The sequence below is a fragment of the Narcine bancroftii genome, chromosome 5 (assembly GCF_036971445.1).
Source record: "Narcine bancroftii isolate sNarBan1 chromosome 5, sNarBan1.hap1, whole genome shotgun sequence".
Classification (NCBI taxonomy): Eukaryota; Metazoa; Chordata; class Chondrichthyes; order Torpediniformes; family Narcinidae; genus Narcine; species Narcine bancroftii.
The window spans coordinates 139,588,885-139,608,935 of NC_091473.1; the positions used below are offsets into that span (position 1 = coordinate 139,588,885).

The 20,051-nt window shown below is 42.1% G+C and overlaps 1 protein-coding gene and 1 long non-coding RNA gene across 6 annotated transcripts in view; one reads left to right on the forward strand and one right to left on the reverse strand.

Moving 5' to 3' along the window:
- The window catches only part of LOC138764010 (uncharacterized), a 34,847-nt gene extending 29,510 nt beyond the window's left edge, over window positions 1-5,337 (forward strand). Inside the window, exons 2-3 of the long non-coding RNA XR_011357958.1 lie at window positions 1,669-1,702; window positions 5,193-5,337. This is a non-coding gene — a long non-coding RNA (uncharacterized lncRNA). The remainder of the gene's footprint in view (window positions 1-1,668; window positions 1,703-5,192) is intronic.
- tgfbr3 (transforming growth factor, beta receptor III) overlaps window positions 1-20,051 on the reverse strand; it is a 213,839-nt gene that overhangs the window by 8,749 nt on the left and 185,039 nt on the right. For all 5 annotated transcript variants that reach the window (XM_069939189.1, XM_069939190.1, XM_069939188.1 and 2 more), the window contains 7 exons: window positions 19,521-19,673; window positions 16,797-16,922; window positions 13,679-13,858; window positions 10,953-11,261; window positions 10,031-10,160; window positions 4,459-4,500; window positions 1,352-1,459 (listed from right to left, as the gene is read on the reverse strand). In XM_069939189.1, the coding sequence (XP_069795290.1) occupies window positions 1,352-1,459; window positions 4,459-4,500; window positions 10,031-10,160; window positions 10,953-11,261; window positions 13,679-13,858; window positions 16,797-16,922; window positions 19,521-19,673 (1,048 nt within the window). The remainder of the gene's footprint in view (window positions 1-1,351; window positions 1,460-4,458; window positions 4,501-10,030; window positions 10,161-10,952; window positions 11,262-13,678; window positions 13,859-16,796; window positions 16,923-19,520; window positions 19,674-20,051) is intronic.

Consider the following 20,051-nt stretch of genomic DNA (forward strand, 5'->3'; position numbering starts at 1 on the left):
AAAATTAAAATAAATTACAATGAGTAGGTTATAAATGACCATTTAACCCTCAGTCAAACATAAAGATGCCATTTAAAAATGCACCAATTTCTCTACTGCGGAAGTGTGGGTATATTATGAATTTTTAAATTTAATTTAAAAAAACAGACATACAGCTCGGTAACAGGCCATTTGGGCCCACGAGTCTTTGCCTGCCCAATTTACACCCAATTAACCTACAACCCTGTCCATTTTGAACAGGGAGTTCCCTGGGAAAACCCATGCAGACATGAGGAAAACGTACAAACTCCTTACAGACGACGTTGGATTCAAACCCCGGTCCCGATCACTGGCCCTGTAAAGGCTTTGCAGAAACCGTTACGCTAACTGTGTCACCCAAGCAGATTATATGAATACGTGCCCTAAATTAATTTCTTATAAATTACTGAAATTCAGTGAAGCTATATTTTACAAATTTCTATCTTTAATTGCTCATCCATTATTTATTGTCTGAACAGAAATATTTGATAATGGACATCTTATACCAGTTGTGGGAATTAACATCTCAGTTTACTTTGTACTTTAACATACAAATGAAGTTCTGTTTCATATGGATATGAACATCCTGAAACCAAGCTGACAAACCTCCACAAAATTCTTATAGACTACATACAGTGATAGTAGCATCCCATTATAGAATTAAATTAACACTAGGTCTGGTTCATTAACTTACAAAATGTCTCACTCATTTTACAGTCTGCATGTCGTGGCATTTGCTCTTTGTACATTTCAACCATGGGCTAGTATTTTACTTCATAAATGATAAGCCATTTCCCCATGACTATGTACAGCAGGTTATTCTATGGCAAATATTTATTTTGTACCCATCCAAGATATATTTAGTATAACTGCATGAATTCCATGTGTTTATCAATCACTTTAAATTTATTTTAAATTTAATTTGGAGGAACAGCACGAAAACAAGCCCATTGGTCAGTCAACTTCCACAGCCCAAATGCATTAAGCCATATGTATTTTAAGGAAATACTGTAGTCAACAACATTAAATTTAAATGATGTTATTAATGCCCTACAGCTTTTCCTTTATGTTAAATTAACATGTTCAAAATATTCTTCAAGGGCTTGAAACAATTATAATTCCATGATTTGGAATGAAGTTGTGAATTTTTTTTTACAAATTCAGACAAGGGAGGGCATCTGTGATCAGTGTCTTAATTAATGCTTGAATCTCAGGAGGCTGCTATTAATCCCTTTCTGATCTACTAAGAAAATGTAATTCATTCACCTGATCAGAATGAGGATGATTCTACCTCATGTTTAGAGATGAGTAAAATAATGAACTAGATACATACCTGTGTGAGAGTAAATGTACCACAAAGCTCCTGTCAGAAGTGCACCAATCACGAATGCTGCAAACGCAATTCCCACAACGGTAGGGGTATCCAGGCCATGAACTATATCTAAAATATGGAGGAAACAGATTTACATGAAGACATAATGTACAAACAATTCCAGCTGGAAACAGAATTTAACACTGCTATTTTAAGGTGTGCAGATTTATTTACAAGCAGTAACATAATGACAATTGATCCAGTATTTAATGCAATAATTTATTTATTTGTATGTGGATACGATGTATGAAATAAAACAATTCTTTGTTTGGTGTTAGATTTATTGGATGAAAATCTCAGTGTTACTTTAAGGTGAGCAGATTTATTTGTAAGTTGTACCATAAAGATAATTGATCTACTGTTTAATGCTACATTAATTCCCAATAATTGCTCAATCAACTTGTCTACAGCTTTGATTGCTTCCTTGTACCGTTTTGAATAGTACAATTTTTTTTTTGAAATCCTGAAACACAGGGAGACTGTGTTTACGTTTGCCTTGTCATTATATTGGGTTCACTTTGCTCTTGATCCAGCTTTGCTCTATTTAAATGTTTGAAACCATGTTTTGCAATGAAGCACAAAATGTAATCTCAATAACAGTAACTGTAAATAGGCAGGAATCAAAGCAAATCTGAGAAAGTAGAGATTATACTTGTATTAAAAGGGACAACATGGAGACCAAGAGCCAATATTTTATATACTAACTCACATATGCTTGATAAGCTCAAAAGCATTGAATTAAATAGCCAACTTTAAACATTGTTATCCAATATCATTCATGAACAGCAGCTTTGCCTTTAAACAGCAATCTTGCCTTGAATGCTAAACTAAAAAAAATTACATTGAGTTTCCACTGCTTCTTTAGGAGTATCATTTGTTCCCCATTTTAATAATAATTGTCGAATTAAGGAATTTAAGCATTCTATTGCGATTTATTATGCAGTAGAGTAAATTGCCGAAAATGTTCACATATAATTAAGGTTATTGCTACACTTTTTTTCCTTTCACAAACAAGAACTTCAGTCTGTCTGGGGATAAATTTCACTTTGACGTAAACCTGCCACGATACTTCTACTGACGATATTAACTAATGTTGGCAACCGAGTGCAAGGTCATGGTTTGAACTAGACCCACTACATTAATTAGCAAAACAAAGAAATGCTTGTCAATGATGCTTTGAGTGGCCACATACTTTCGTACTTCTGAATTCAGAGGCAGGGGTGAGAGTGAATGGAAAGAGGAATGAAATCCACAGATTTCAACTGCTTCCTTAGTTTCATAACCACAGAAACATCAAGCATAAAACATCACTTTAAAAAAATGTAGACCTGAAAACTTTTGTGAAAGCAGCATAAAGCTGAACCAGTTTTGTTCAAGCATCCCAATTAGCTAAATTTGATCTTACACTGACCCCGAACTGTCATGTGGGAATGAACAACCTTGAAGACTTTGAACACTTTGTTCAAAAGCTCATGACGTGATGGAAGAAACCAGTTTGGCTTTGGATGACCACTGGAATAAAGGCAGAGGGCTTATTTTGGTGTGGTTGGGGGGAGGGGAAATAGAGCCGGGTTTTGGAGTCAGTCAAAGATTCAGGTTGGAGGTTGGTTGGATAGGGCAGGACTAGCCATCTGCTGGAAAAGAATATCTGGGTCGGGAACACTGGAAAAGTGGTTAGAGACTCTGATGACATTGACAATAAAGGGACATGGGAATTTACTAAACAAAAAATATTATTTCTTGTGTCATATATAGAATCATAGAGCCTTACAGCATTTGTTCATGCCCAACCATGTATCCTCCTGTTTTAGTGCCACTCTATATGCAAATAATAAAGGTGGTCACTGTGAATGAGGCAATAACCTGTGGTGATATGTAATTACACCACTAAGTCACCAGGGGTCATCCCGGTGACCTTGTCTATAAAGCAGACCAGAGCTACAGTCTAGCCTTCCAGGTTTGTCTTGCAGAGAGCCAAGACCTCTTAGTGTACATATTAGTTTATTAAAGCTGTCTGATACTCGCACTACTGGTGTGGTTATTGTCAGTACAAGTACATAACCATTAATCAGAGTACAGTACAACTCCGATTATCCAAAATGGTCAGGAGCGGACCTATGTCAGATAAATAGTTTTTTTCGAAGATTTTTTTTTTTAAAAACAGCCCAGTAGCAACTGAAAATCATTTGAATCCATGTTTAAACAACAACAAATAACAAGGAAAGGCTTTTTAAGCATTAAAATGTTTAATTCTCACCAAAAAAAGTGCTGGCAACAACGCTGCCACCAATCCTCAGAGAGACTTCCCGGGCTGGTGGAAGACTCACTGGCGAGTTGATGGGCTCATGACTCCCCGGAGCTCCTGATTCCAGAGTCCCGACTCGGAATCCTCCTCTCCTAAGCCTACTCCACACACACGCCCACCCCCCCCCCCACCCCTCCGGCAGTCCAGTGTGTGTGTGTGTGTGCGTGCGTGCGTGCAGTAGTAGGCTGAGGGAAGGGTTCAGCACCGGGAGCTCTGTTGTGTTGAGGAGGGAGAGAGATAAGGGAAGAGAAGGAAGAAAGAGGAGGTAGGGAGGGAAGGAAATGCCACTGATCCCGAAGTCCTGCTCCTGCCCAGGAGGCCGCTCTCCTTGTTGATGCCGAGACAAAGGATTCTTCCAACTGTTTGCAGCTGGGAGACCGCGGCACCCAATTTGAGAGGGAGAGTTGGAGAGAAAAGTCAATAGGGGTAGGTAAAGAAGAAATGGAATGAGAAGGGGGAGGGAGTTACCTGAAACGAGGACAATCGTCATTCTAATTTCATGTCGGGTGAATTTTTTTTCCACTCCAAAAAAATTTTGGATAATTGAGGATTTCAGAGAATCAGAGTTGTACTGTGTTACCATCCTTGAAAACTCACTCAAAACATGAAAAATAGAAACAGGAGCACCCACTAGTGCCTGCTTCATCATCCGATCTTTTACCTCAGCACCACTTTCTTGCAGGATCCCATTGAAAATGCCTGTAATTTAAAATACAAGGATAACAATTGCACAGCTAAAATAACATTTAATAATTTAACTTACAAGGTCGTGCTTTTTCAGCATTAATCCAGGTGTCAATCTTCACTAAAAAAAAAATCAAAGTATTAATTTTATCTATCAAAATATTTGCCTTTGGCCAGATATCACACAAGTGAAAAATATAAAACTTCTAATTCAATAAACACTTCGAAGAACAAGTGACTCAGTTACATGCTGATGTGCATATATAATATTCTATAGCAGTTCTATGTCTATTTAATTGCTTAGCACATCACGCAATTACAAAATGTTTTGGACAGATTCAGGGAACAACTTATCAGTTTCTCTCTTGGCGAGAGGAAGGTAGAATGAACAGGGATTTTTTGACACAATTGTAAATTTAACAATAATTCCTTCTTATCTCATCATTCATCAGTTATGAAGTACAATGCATTTTGGTTTGGTGGGTTTGTTTGAAGAAATATTTAATTTTAAGGAAATTTAACTGATGCGAATTACTAAAGTCTTTATATTCTTTAAATCCATTTAATCTATTACATCATGAAAACTGTAAAGTACAAAAAATAAATAACTACACACATTGTAAAACCAAAATGCATTGGACAGATTTTCCTTCCTTACCCCCTCTTAACTGGCTAAAGAGAACAAACACATAAGTAAATCATTTAGCAAATGTTTTCCATACTAGTATTGCTTATTTCACTTATAAAGGAACAGATAAACAAAGTGCATATTTTTCTTGTTGTTTCATAAGGAGGTGTGGTTATTTATTCCAGATGACCAAAAAGTTTTAATTGGCTCCATCAGTCTGTTCAGAGCAGATAGTGGGCTGAAGTTGATGTGGAAGGCAAGTGAGGAAAACAAAACGGAGTGGCAATCAGAACCCCAGAGACTACGGACCGTCTGCTTCAGATTCTTAAAGAGCGGTATTGTGGCAGCAAAGACAAAAAAAAATGGCTGTCCTTCCTTCTACTTTTGATTAATTTGTCATTTGATACCAGCCAATAAAGAGAGTGGAGGGTGGGTTGGAAAAGGGCAGTGGTGGGGTTAACCTGTGACTGCTAAAACACACGAGATGCAGGTGAGAAACAGGGAAGCATCGTGAATAGATCTGCTGCTGGCCAAAGGTTAAGAAGAAAAAAAAACATGGATAGAGATGGTCTGGTTCTGATCAGAAAGCCTAAACCAGATTCAAAAAATAATACTGCTTATTCCAATTATGGAATTAGGTCTGTGATTGCAGTCATTTTATGGAGTTTCCCCCAAGATAAATATTCAGCTCAGTTTTTATTTATAGATTTTTACTGAAAACAACTGCTCTTAGTTAAATAACAATTTTTTTTACGGAGCAGATTTTAAACAAAAACTTGCAATTGTGTCAATGGTTAGCTCTAGCCTTCTTCATGATCCCTTTAAGCAAAGTATGCTACGCTACAACTTGGTGAACAAATTCACACTAGAAAGTAAGCTTAATTTTTTTTTAAACCGAGATGTAATGCAATGCGTTTCAGAAAAATATTAAGCTGTTACTATGCCCCTCTACCTACGAGACCACTCTTCCTGGAAGTGATTCAACATGAGCAGTGTAATGTTGACAGCTTAGCCCATGCTGAGCTAAATTTCAAAGCGTATTTCATTACAAAAGTCAGTGAAATCTTGCCATTCTACAATGAATAAACTTAATGTATTCTTTTGTGGTCTTCAATCATCCAGTACCCCTCAACTCCACACCTCATTTACTTGACTGTTTAATACTGCCCCTTCTTCCATTCTATCGTTTGTGCACAAATTCCTGCCTCCCTTCTTCTACAATCTTCCCAAGTATAGCATTGTGACATGAACTCTCATCTTCCACCTTTCACTTCCTTGTCCTCTTCAGTCTCAACATTCATCTCTGTAACTTCATCCCAAAGTTTTAAGCTCCACTCCTTCTCTCAAACAAAGAGCAAGAGGGACTTGGTCAGTTAGGCAACATCCAAGAGAGAAACGGACGTTTTGGATCAGGACACTTTTTGGAGACTAAGATAGAAGAGGGGATATCAAGAATAAAATGAGGATGAGGGTGGGGGGGGGGGGGGACAATGAGAGCTGGAGAGAAGCCAAGAGGTAATAGGATACTGGACAAACAATGTGGGAGAGGTGGAAAAACCACAGCTTTTCTGTCATCCTTCAAAATCCTCTCAAAGCTCTCGTTTTCATCACCTCTAAGCACACTTCAGGCATTTGCAATTATTTCATGTTCTTCTTCGAATGTGCTGACGTGATGAATGTTATAGAATGTAAGTGACCTCTGTTGTTGATGTACTGTTGTCAGAAACTGTATGGAGCGACTTTAAACTTAAGGCAATCTAAATTCTCTCAAAACCATATATTGTTCCTGTAAAACTATCTCAATTGAAGAATAACTGTAAAAACAAGCTACAGATTATTCAGCCACATTCCCACTTTTACCAAAGGGAGGATGGCTGTACTTTCAAATTGGTAAGGATAACTTAAATTATTTTCTATATTCTTCAATAGAGAAAAATGCCTCTTTTCGTCTAAATGCATAAAACATCATTTATATATTAACTTAACTTTTAACTTTATCTTGGCTTCGCGGACGAAGATTTATGGAGGGGTAATGTCCACGTCAGCTGCAGGCTCGTTTGTGGCTGACAAGTCCGATGCGGGACAGGCAGACACGGTTGCAGCGGTTGCAAGGGAAAATTGGTGGGTTGGGGTTGGGTTTTTCCTCCTTTGTCTTTTGTCAGTGAGGTGGGCTCTGCGGTCTTCTTCAAAGGAGGTTGCTGCCCGCCGAACTGAGGCGCCAAGATGCACGGTTGGAGGGGAGATCAGCCCACTGGTGGTGGTCAATGTGGCAGGCACCAAGAGCTTTCTTTAGGCAGTCCTTGTACCTCTTCTTTGGTGCACCTCTGACTCAGTGGCCAGTGGAGAGCTCGCCATATAACACGATCTTGGGAAGGCAATGGTCCTCCATTCTGGAGACGTGACCTACCCAGCGCAGTTGGAACTTCAGCAGCGTGGATTCGATGCTGTCGGCCTCTGCCATCTCGAGTACTTCAATGTTGGAGATGAAGTCGCTCCAATGAATGTTGAGGATGGAGCGGAGACAACGCTGGTGGAAGCGTTCTAGGAGCCGTAGGTGATGCCGGTAGAGGACCCATGATTCGGAGCCGAACAGGAGCGTGGGTATGACAACGGCTCTGTATACGCTTATCTTTGTGAGGTTTTTCAGTTGGTTGTTTTTCCAGACTCTTTTGTGTAGTCTTCCAAAGGCGCTATTTGCCTTGGCGAGTCTGCTGTCTATCTCGTTGTCGATCCTTGCATCCGATGAAATGGCGCAGCCGAAATAGGTAAGCCACCCCCGGGGACAACGCTACTACTGCTGCTGCTGCCCGCTCCCTGTCTGCTGCTGCCTACGCCGCCGCCAATGCAGCCACCACGACCGACTGGGGACCCACTGCGGCGAACCAGGTATTCACCCTAGCGTCCGTCGCTGACGACCGCCGGGGCCCGACTGCCACGACCGACGATCTACCCACCGCCAACTGCAAGCAACTACAAACCCCACTACTTACCTTTCATCCGCCGACGCTGCCACAACAGTACTTCCGGGAGGTCCTCCAACTTGCTCCTCCAGCGCTGACTACGTCTATGAGGTCATCCCGCTGCGTGAGGTCATCCCGCTGCGTGAGGTCATCCCGCTGCGTGAGGTCATCCCGCTGCGTGAGGTCATCCCGCTGCGTGAGGTCATCCCGCTGCGTGAGGTCATCCCGCTGCGTGAGGTCATCCCGCTGCGTGAGGTCATCCCGCTGCGTGAGGTCATCCCGCTGCGTGAGGTCATCCCGCTGCGTGAGGTCATCCCGCTGCGTGAGGTCATCCCGCTGCGTGAGGTCATCCCGCTGCGTGAGGTCATCCCGCTGCGTGAGGTCATCCCGCTGCGTGAGGTCATCCCGCTGCGTGAGGTCATCCCGCTGCGTGAGGTCATCCCGCTGCGTGAGGTCATCCCGCTGCGTGAGGTCATCCCGCTGCGTGAGGTCATCCCGCTGCGTGAGGTCATCCCGCTGCGTGAGGTCATCCCGCTGCGTGAGGTCATCCCGCTGCGTGAGGTCATCCCGCTGCGTGAGGTCATCCCGCTGCGTGAGGTCATCCCGCTGCGTGAGGTCATCCCGCTGCGTGAGGTCATCCCGCTGCGTGAGGTCATCCCGCTGCGTGAGGTCATCCCGCTGCGTGAGGTCATCCCGCTGCGTGAGGTCATCCCGCTGCGTGACGTCATCCCGCTGCGTGACGTCATCCCGCTGCGTGACGTCATCCCGCTGCGTGACGTCATCCCGCTGCGTGACGTCATCCCGCTGCGTGACGTCATCCCGCTGCGTGACGTCATCCCGCGGAACTCCCCTGTCAACTGGATCAGTGGTTGCTTCAATAACACTGAACCAGCAATGCTCTCATCCCCTCACTAAAGCAATGGAACTGATTAAAGTGCGTGGACACTACACCAATTGCTTATTTGACTCTGGGTCAACTGACAGTTTTATCCGGCCAGATCTGGCCCTCCGTTGGGGACTTGACATTATCCCCGCTACCCAGAGGATCTCATTAGCGACGAGGTCTCACTCGACTGGGATAAAGGGGTATTGCATCACCACGCTGGAAGTACAGGGCGTAAAGGTCACCCACTTCAAATTATTCGTCCTTCCCCAATTGTGCGCCCCAGTGTTGCTGGGATTAGACTTTCAGTGTCAGTTCCTCAACATGGTTATCCAACTGCATGAAAACCAATAAGGTCGGGTCAGATACAGCAATGAGCTCTCTGAACCCTTCTCCATTAACAATGGCGTGAAGCAAGGCTGCATTCTCGCACCAACCCTCTTTTCAATCTTCTTCAGCATGATGCTGAACCAAGCCATGAAAGACCTCAACAATGAAGACGCCGTTTACATCCGGTGCCGCACGGATGGCAGTCTCTTCAATCTGAGGCACCTGCAAGCTCACACCAAGACACAAGAGCAACTTGTCCATGAACTACTCTTTGCAGACGATGCCGCTTTAGTTGCCCATTCAGAGCCAGCTCTTCAGCGCTTGACGTCCTGTTTTGCGGAAACTGCCAAAATGTTTGGCCTGGAAGTCAGCCTGAAGAAAACTGAGGTCCTCCATCAGCCAGCTCCCCACCATAAGAACAAGCACTTTCTGGAACATTCTAATCCTTAGAGAGATTAATATTTTGTCCTTGGTGCATTATGCTGTAATTAGAAAATGTGACACTAAAACAACAGCAACAAGGGAACTTAGGCAAACCCTTTAACCAAATAAACCAAGCCAAGGAGCCTCACAGGATTAAACGTCAGAAAACATTTGACTCAACCAAAGGAGTTTTTGTTAGAGATAGGTCTTAAAAGGAGAGGATCATGGAGAGATTGGGAGGATTAAAGAAGGAAATTCAGAGTTTAGGGCAAGTGGCAAGTCAGGCTACCAAAGGGTGTTGGATGCTAAACTGCTTAAAATGGAGCATACCAGTTACTAATTCCATAAACCAATGAGGATTACATATTATGCAAACCAAGTACATGAATCACAATAAAATGCAATTGGGCTGTTGATGGCGACTGACCTTGTGTGTTGGGTGGAGTAGATTTTCCAGGAATAACAGCCAGCGGCTTTGTGAACGACTGCCTATTCCTTGCCATGGCCATTATTATTTGAAAATTTACATTGATGCAAGCTTCGTCGGGAGGAATACACTGCAGCAAGAGAGAGATGTCAACATGAAATTAAAAACAAGCAAAGTGGATCGGACAGGTAGGAGGGGCATGGGCCAAGTGCAGGCAAATAGGAGAAGATCAGCAATCAGCCTGGTGGACACAGATGAGTTGGGGTGAAGTTGGGGTATGGTGTATAGCTCTGTGACTCTCCAACTCTATGTAAACCTGGTAGCTGCGATGCCTCAGGTTTATCAACAATTGCTGATTATATTTTAAAAAGCAACCATTCCATTGAGTTTATCACCAAAATTGTCTGCACTAATCTATTTGTTTTCAAAGAATAATGTGAAATGCTAATAATTCCAAATGTCTTCATGTCGTAAATTTGACTTTATATTCACATTTACCAAGTGATTAACTGCAGACATAGTAGTTTATATATTTAATTACAAAAATAGATCCTACTGGGCCATAATAACCTAAAGCAAAGCTGGGAAAATTTCTCAAAGGATAACACACACACCAATGTGTAATTAAGACACTACAGAACTCAAGATGCATGTTCTCAGGGAGTACACAAATCATTCCCATGATTCAAATTAATTATTTCAACAGTGGCGATCAGCAAAGTTACTGCATTTTTAATTGTGTTGTTCGTTACAGTACAAATGTTCTAACAACTTTCGAACATTAGTGAAGAAATTTGACTATTTTAACATTATAAAGAAACAATGGGCTTATTAAAATAATGTTTGCGATGCAACTTGATGGATAATTATTACATTTTAAGATTTCAAACTGAGATCTTTTCTAATCATTAAAAAGACAAACCTTGGGAAGATCAGGAAATCCTCGGTTTTGACCATCCTTTTTATTGCATAATGTAATCTCGCAATGAAGAAAAACCAAGGACATGTTATAGACTGGCTTAAAGATGAATGTGAACCTCTTTTTTTCCATCTCTGCGCGCGGCACTAGGAAATCAAGCTTCTGGGAACTGTAAAATGCCACAGAATCTTCTTTCGGACAAATGTTTTCAATAATGGCATAGTCTGAATAGGCTGCAGGATCTGATGATGGAGAAATGTAGCATGTTTGGATGACAAAACTAATATCTGGGTCAGATTTCGTGAGAGAGACCTAAATCCATGCAGAAAGAGAAATATGTCATTAAGATTATCATGACATTATTTTACATCATATTACTGTTTTATCAAAAGGGAACAAAATTCTCGTGGAAGAGTCTTCCTACTTTTAATTCTATTACACTATTTTTGCATTATCAATTTTATTCTCAACAAGTGAATACTCTGCGTTACCTAATTATCCCCATAATACAGGGCAGAGTGCTTCTCGCATCTCTCTGTAATGCAAAACAGGCTGCAATTTCACATTGGAGAAAAACAAAAAGTTGTAGCACTAAACTAGTCAAAGAACCAACTTGTGTGGAATAGAAACAGCGTAATTTGGAAAAATAATGGCCCATTTTTTTTTTAATGTCTATTTATAAATTGGAAGAATAATGTGGCTGACGTGAAGTTCCTTCCTGACATTGCAACAACAGAAATAATAAACAAAATGACCAAAAGATGGCTCTGGTTTTGCATTGATGCAGCTGGACATTATCTGACTGCCTGGGTGCTTTGGATAGGCTGATCTTACTGATCTATGAAGTGGTTTTGAATTACTTCAGTTTTGACCATGACTGGCAATCAAGTCACTTAAATTCTTATCTTTAACTTGCTTGAGGAGCAACTATTAATACGCCTATTGCCTAATTGAAGAAAGCTTCTGACAATGTCATAAGAATGAAGACTTGCCCAGTTTTCTCTTTGTCCTTGCCTATTTCCATATTGAGACAGTGAAGAGGGGCTGTGTGCAAATAATTGCTTACACATTGCATCACTTGCTTACAAAGACTTTGCACTTTTCAACAGTTTAACCATGGATCAAGGATTTTGCCCTATTCACTGATTGAATTGCAGGCAAGTTTGTATTTTCTTCAACAGTTTCAAAATGTGGTATTTTACTGCTTTTTATAATAGGTGGTACAAAGCGGTTACCAGTGCAAAATGCTCTGGTAAGCTGATAATGTTCAATAGTTTTAATGATGAAAGAATCGAGCAAGTGAACAAGAGGTTCACCAGAATATAGGTCCACAGTTCTAAAGAGTGATCCAACAGGTTAGGTTTACTCTCAATGGAACACAAGGGGCTGAGGTGTGACCTTATAAAGTTTTATAAAATTACGGCAGTCGTAGAGTAGATAGATAGTCAGAGCAACTCCCAAAATGTGGAGGAACTCAGCAAGTGGGGTAGCATCCATGGAAGGCAAAAAAAAAAAGTGATCGTTTCAGGCTGAAAATCCTTCAAGACTGGGACAAAAGAGGGCAGGAGCCAGAGTAAATGGGTGGGGAATGAGCATGAGCTGGTGGGTGATATATGAAATGCAAATTGCAAGGGGAGGGGGAAGAAAGTGGGTGGAGAGAAAGAAATTAGAACAGCCAGAGATCTCCCAACCAAGGATAATGGAATCTTGAACTTCTTTCCATGAGCACAACTGGACCTGCTAGGTTTGTGGTGCAGCCCTGCAGTTGTCAACATTTTACACTCCTTTGTTTGCATTTTCATGCTCTAACTGCCCGTTAAACCATCAATCTGACGACCTCAAACATGTATTCCCAAGGAAAACCTTCTATTATCCCATCACAGATATCACATCCATCTCTTCTCCACCTTTCCTTGCCACTTGAAACTAATTTGCTTTTTCCCTTCTCATAAACAAATGCTAGAGGAACTGAGTAGACGGAATTTCTCCAGCAGATTGTTTGGGGTTTCAGCTTCCAGTATCCCGTGTGTCTCTTGTTTTCTCTCTTTCCAGGTTCTGACAAAGAGTATCAACTCGCTTTCCACCAATGCTACCTGACCTGATGAGATTTCCCTGGAAATTCTGTTTTATTTCACTCATTTAAACTTTTAGAAGTAACATGCAGTTTTTCTATTAAAAAAACCAGAGAGGCTGATTCTTTTTTGGCAGTGATGGAAAGATTTGAGTGAGCATCTGGTTAGACTACAGTTTTCATTTGATTAAATTATCTCTTAGTTATTTGTAGAATATTGCTTAAAGCAGCAAATGGGGATACAGCAGCTACTTTAATAAAACATTTCAACATGTCATCAAACTTTTTGTTAGCTTTTCAGAATGTGAACACTACTGGCAATAGCCCATTCTGAATACTGCATGATGCCGAAGATGAACTTGGTGCATTTAGATGGTTTTTGAAATGTGCATCTCACACCAATTGTTAGAGATTAATGTAATATTTTTAGAAAAATCCCTGGTTTTACAATTAGCATTATACACAACAAAATTAGAGTCATTTTATCACGTTCAGAAAATACACATTCGTCAAACCCCAATTTCACTTCTCTTGTTTACCCTGTCAAACAAAAGAACATCAAGCCACAAGCTAACTCAAATGCATGCCTAACTGCCAAAAAAGGAACTGCAATAATTCAGCTAAAAGCACAGATGGCACAATTCTTAATTTGCATTACCTCAACAAATAATGGGCGATTTTCTGAAACGGTATACACTCCTTGTGAGGGAGCGTGAAACAAATCAGTGTTATACAGCTCCATATTCAAAGTTGTATTGTTGTTAGGTGTCACGAGAGGGAAATGAGAATGTGAAGGTATTTCTGATTTCTTGCGAGCCGTCGAGTACGTACAGTTAAACTGAAAGAAATAGCAAATTATTAGTAAAATAATCACAGCAGTTGCCATCATCAATTAAGCTCTTCCCACATTCTGTAGGTTAATACACTGATACTACTCGACAGAATCACACTCTTCATCCTGGAGTTCCTGCAGTCAATGGTAAACCCCACTATACATTTAAAAAGACATCAATAGGCTGGGCACTGATGTGCTTGGAACCTGGTGCATCAACGTCATTGAAGTAGTGAAACAAAGTAGTCATATGACATAGCTTGGTGTGTAGTGAACCAATGAAGCAAAGTTCAATGGTGTGGACACAACCACATACTAATGTAATAGTTGATCCTGTGTAATAGTCGACCCCCTGTATTGGAGGATTTAAACCATGTTTTTTGCTCCTGCAAGGCTGAGAATCAGTAACCTGCTTGAGACTCAGCAGACATAAGCTAAATTCCAGCATGGGGCCCAGAGATGCAGTTATCTGACAAAAAGACATCTGTGTACCAAGAACATTTAATCTTCCTGCTTGTTTTGGTCACAGTCCTTCAGGCAGAGACCTAACCTTGACGCAAAATAAACCATTTTATTCAAAGTGATAAGCTAGAAGGTTGTGTTATTCGATAGAAGCCTAGGCATGCTAGCTTGTTCGCTTATCTTTCTTGCTGTGCTGGGAATAGGTGCTTGGGTAAGCAGTTTTTGGGTAATATAAGCCATGGTCCCGCTGCTGAAGTTAGAGACTCTCCGAGAGGTGGGAACATCTCTCAGCAAGAAGAAGAACTTCTAGAGTCCAGCCAACCTCCTGGTCGGGGGAGGTGCAGAAGCTGCTACCGGCGCCCCGACAACCTACGACAAATGTTCAGTCGTTGCCTCGCCTCGGCACTTGGGACCAGTCCAGGCATTGATAAGTATAATTGGGAAGGGCTTGCATATTGTAGTTTGATATCAGCTTTAGAATTTGTAATAAAGATTTGTATAAACTGAAGTGCTCTCGGCGTGTGACTATTTTCTTTCGGTAGCTCTAACACTGTGACCAATCTAAAACGAACAAAGTGAGAGGTACAAGACACCCCCCCCCCCCCCCCCCACTTTTGGCCCAAAAATCACATTTTACCTATGACCTGTGTAAAAGTAGAGACCCCCTACTTTTGGGCCCACCACCTGCCTATCTGAGCTCCCAACGCCCAGACTACCTGCCCCAGCCGCCCACCCACTAGAGCTCCCGACACCCTGGCCACAGACTCTATCCTTGACCTTGGCCGCCTGCCCACCAGAGCTCCCGATGCCCTGGCCATGGATCCTCAACCTGGCCGTCTGCCCACCGGAGCTCCTGATGTCCTGACCATGGATCCTCGACCTGGCTGCTTACCCACTGGAGCACCTGATGCCCTGACCATGGATCCTCAACCTGGCCGTCTGCCCACCGGAGCTCCTGATGTCCTGACCATGGATCCTCGACCTGGCTGCTTACCCACTGGAGCACCTGATGCCCTGGCCATGGATCCTCAACCTGGCTGCCTGCCCACCGGAGCTCCCGATGCCCTGACCATGGATCCTCGACCTGGCTGCTTACCCACTGGAGCACCTGATGCCCTGACCATGGATCCTCGACCTGGCCGTCTGCCCACCGGAGCTCCTGATGCTCTGATTGCAGATCTTTGCCCCAGCTGCCCGGCCACCAGAGCACCCAATAGCCTGGTCACAAATACTTTCCTAGGCCCCAACTGTCCACCCAGCTGAGCTCCTGATGTCCCAAACACAGTCTTACCAGCTGGACCCAGTCATCCAAGCTCTCAATGCCTTGAACAACACAGGTACTTACCATGGTCAAAAGTATGACCCGTGTAAAATTCAACAACCCCAAATTTGACCCAAAAAATTGACTACAGTATACGTTTATAGACTGCTGAGATTCTCCAAGTTTCTCTCATCTCCTCCTTATGATAGAAGTTGCCATCTCACTCTCTCCCCGAGCCTGGAGATTCTCCTGAGGTAACAATCCGATGCACACCTTTTCGTGTGACCACAGAGAAATCTGCAGGCAGTGGAGAGTTGCACTGTGATGATGGGGACTAGAAGATGCTAGGGGTCTATCAACACGTAGTTGGTGCTGCCACTCACTGTGCTGGCCAAGAAACTACCCTCAGCTCTGCATCTTGACACTTTACCCCAACCGACACAGCAATACCCTTGGTCCATGAGGGCTATACCATCGACCAAGTTCCATCAGTGAAAGGGTTTGTACCAAGTTCCTGTCACAGCAGCTTTGTCAGTAATGCATCTCTCTAAAGAAAATGCTACAAGAATCTATTTAGACCTGATTCCATCAGTGCCCCCCCAAGCGAAGGAACATTAAATATTTCTAAATACTGTTTAAGAACTCTAATGGAAATCTGTATTTTCAGGTTGGGCAAGGAGAGAATCAATTTCAGAAATGATGCTTCTTCATTTGAATGGCCTTGAAACTCCATGCACGCATTTGGAAAGCCTTGTGGTGTGAAACACCAGAGGAACCTTTTCCACGTTTGGACTAAGCTTTACTACCTTTGGAACTGAAATTTGGCATAATTAATGAACGTTTGGAAAATTCTTTCAAAATGCCATAGCAGTTATAAATGAAATTATATGCCAGCAAGAAGTTCAAAACTAGTATGTGAACATTCAGATTTAATTGTCTTTTTTTTAAATTATGTGAGGAAAAAAAAATTATTACCACTAACTTGAGTATTCTGCAAACTATCTATTAATGATAGCTTCAAGCCAAAGGACACTAAGCCCTCATTTGGCACAATTCTCACACATTACCCAAATTTAGAACAAGTTGAACAGCTCAATGTCCAATCAATTCTTATTTGCAAGAATGTGAAATTGAGAAGATTTTCGTCGTTGTTAATGTGTACATTTTAATGACCTCTAACTTATTTTGCATATATAAATCTAAATAAAAAATAATATGCACCAGAATAGTTTTGGGTCTGTTGCCAAGTGAGTCATCACCATCTCCAGGGAAACCATTGTCCCCTGATTCTTCATTATCATCTATCCATCCACTTCCTTCCACAGAGTTCTCTAACTGCATCACAATCTGTCAGGAAAAAAATAACATAGCTTAATGAAATCTTGGTGAAATAATAAATCTGCAAAATCACTAGTCATGTTTGAAATGATCACAAGACGTAAAAGATTAGGCCATTTAGCCCATCAAGTCTGCTCCACCATTCAAATATGGCTGATGCATTTTTTCCTCAACCCATTCTCCTGCTTTCTCCGCAGAACCTTTGACACCTTTGCTACTCAAGGACTTATCAACCTCCTCTTTAAATCTAATTGGACCTGGCCTCCACTAGCTGTCTGTGGCAACAAATTCTACAGATTCACCACCCTCTGGTTGAAGACATTTCTCATCTATGTTTTAAAGGCATGTGGTTTTATCTGAGACCGTGCGCACTGGTCCTCGACTTTCCAACTTCTCCACTTTATCCAGCACTTTCAGTAGTCAGAAAGTTTTAATGAGATTCCTCCTCCCCCCCCCACCCCACCCTTCCAGTACAGGCCCAGAGGCATCAAATGTTCCTCATTCAACAACCCAGATCCCCAGGGTAATTCTCCTAAACCCTCTCCAATGCAAGAATATCCTTCCTTAGATATGGGCCCAAAACTGCTCATAATAATCCAAATGTAGTCTGACCACATCTTATAAAGCTTCAGCATGGCATCATTGTTTTATAATCTAGTCCTCTAAATGAATCTATTTGCCTTTCTTACTGCCATCTCAACCAGGAAGTTAACCTTTAGGGAATTCTCCACTCGGATGGACTACTAAGTCCCTCTGGACCTCCACTTTCCAAAATCTCTCCCCATTTAGAAAATTGTTTAAGTGAAAGAAAATAGTTTCATCTGGGGACAATCAGTTACCCAACCTCCAATTAATCCACTCTCTAGCACAGTATGACCAGCATTGGTTACTCATCATTTCCTCTCTGTCATCTGTAGTAACTTTTTCCTTCAAACCTTTAGCCTTGTAACCCAATAAAACATTGCTTTTTTGGCATCTTTTTCTATTTCCAAAACAAGGCTTTGAAAAACAAATGCCGAGAAATTGGTTTGCATGTTTTGGTACCTAAAACCAGCCACTCCCAACCGTTTTAGGGCTATTCCCCCACCCCACCCCCACCCTTTTAAGACACTCCTCAAAGTTTACGGGCCCCTTTCCCTGTGCAGCAGTCAAATTTGGTTGATTTCTTCCATACTACTTCTATCCTACCCACTACATAAAAGACAAAACGAATTTTGATTTCAGTCCGTGGCTGTTTCCCCCAATTCTGGGGGGGGGGGGAAGAAAAACGGGGGATGGCATACACCCCCCATTGAGAATAGCTGTCCTAAATGACTGAATTTTAATGTCTAAATGTTAAAGGAAAACTGTTAATTTTTCAAGCACCAGATTCCACCCCCCCCCACCACCCCCCCCCCCCACTGTGTCCTTCAGGATTTGACATGCTAACTCATACCTGCACAGCAGCACACAAGACTGACAAGAATACATCGGACCTTGCATATATGAACATTTCCCATGCATATTGGTCAGAGCCCCCACCCCACCTCAGATACTCAGACCATATTTCTGTAATGCTGATCCTAGCATACAGACCGCTCATCAGACGCTCCTGACCAGTTTGGGAGCAGGTTAAAACCTGGCCAGTGGGGACCATTCACGAAGTTCCTTGGAGTGCACTTGGTGGAGAACTTCACATGGTCCCTTAACACAAGCTCCAAGTGAAGAAAGCCCAGCAATGCCTCTACTTCCTGTGAAAGATGATGAAAGTTCCTCTCCCACCTTCGATCCTCACTACATTCTACAGAGGATGTATTGAGAGCATCCTGTACAACTGCATCAACGCCTGGTTTGGAAGCTGTAGCTCCAAGACCCTGCTGAAGATAGTAAAGTTAGCGGAAAGGATCATTGGGGGTTTCTTCCTACCATGAAGGACACTTACAACACTCGATGCAGGCGAAAGGCAATAAACATTGTGAAAGACTCCACACACCCCTCAAGTAAACTGTTCTCCCTTCTGCCATCTGGTAGGAGGTACTGCAGCACTCGGGCCTTTGCATCCAGATTGGGCAACAGCTTTTTCCACCAAGCCACTAGGCTCCTGAACTCCCAGAATATTTGGGGATAGGGTACCGTAGACTGCTATTATGTAAGTCTTAATATTTTAAATGTGTTTAATTTCTATTTATTTTAATATGCTCCATGGTCCTGGAGAAACACTATCTAAAGCTAAAGGTGAACAAAAACTAAAGGTGACGACTTGAAACCACACCTGGTGCACAGCAGCACTCAAAGACTGACAAACCACACCTGGAGATGTTCAGGATTCCCCTCGGAGCATACACGGGCCACTGATGGGCAAGGTCATGCATGCAAAAACAGGTTCACAATGCCTGCTTCAGCATTATTTAAAAAGGGCTTGGCTGTGACTGGTAGAGTGCAGTACAGAGATTTTGCCTCAAGTGAGTTTGCTTTGAAGAATATACTTTCCCAATTATTTCCAACAGAGATGAACTCCAACTACATTCTTCTCCAACACGTCAAGTTGACCTTTCAATTTCCGAAGGTCAAACCCTCTATCAATCACACAGTCTTTTGGGATAATTTAAAACTGCCGGCTTTACCTACCGAATTCAAGTAGACTGTGGAACCATCCAAGGAAGGGTACTTTGTTGTCTCACAACCAGTCAGTGAAGATTCCAAAATGTAATGTGTAGCATTTACTTCTGCTTTGCATTTTGGATCCAGTAGAGAAATTTGCGCAACTGTAGATGTGTCAATCTAAAGGGAAGGATGACACCATTTAATAAAAATATGCCATACACCTGTTGAGTTCTAAGCTGCAGTAACTTTTACTTTCTTAAAAAAAATCTTTCTTTATGTCCTTTGTATTACTGCTAGAACAAGCTAGAACTCCAAGCAATAACAACTGATTCATACATCAAGGGCAGCAGGAGTCTAGTATAAAATTTCTGTTGATGGGATTCTTAACCAACACTCCCATAGTTGCAGGTTGTAGAATTTGGTCCATTCATGAACGAGAAGATCACTAGGGCCTCCCTTTATTCCAATGACAGTTTACTGGGAGCATTGAGTAAACAGGACTTAAATTATGGAAGACCCTTTCCATCCACCTTGAGGAAGGACTAACAGACTGGG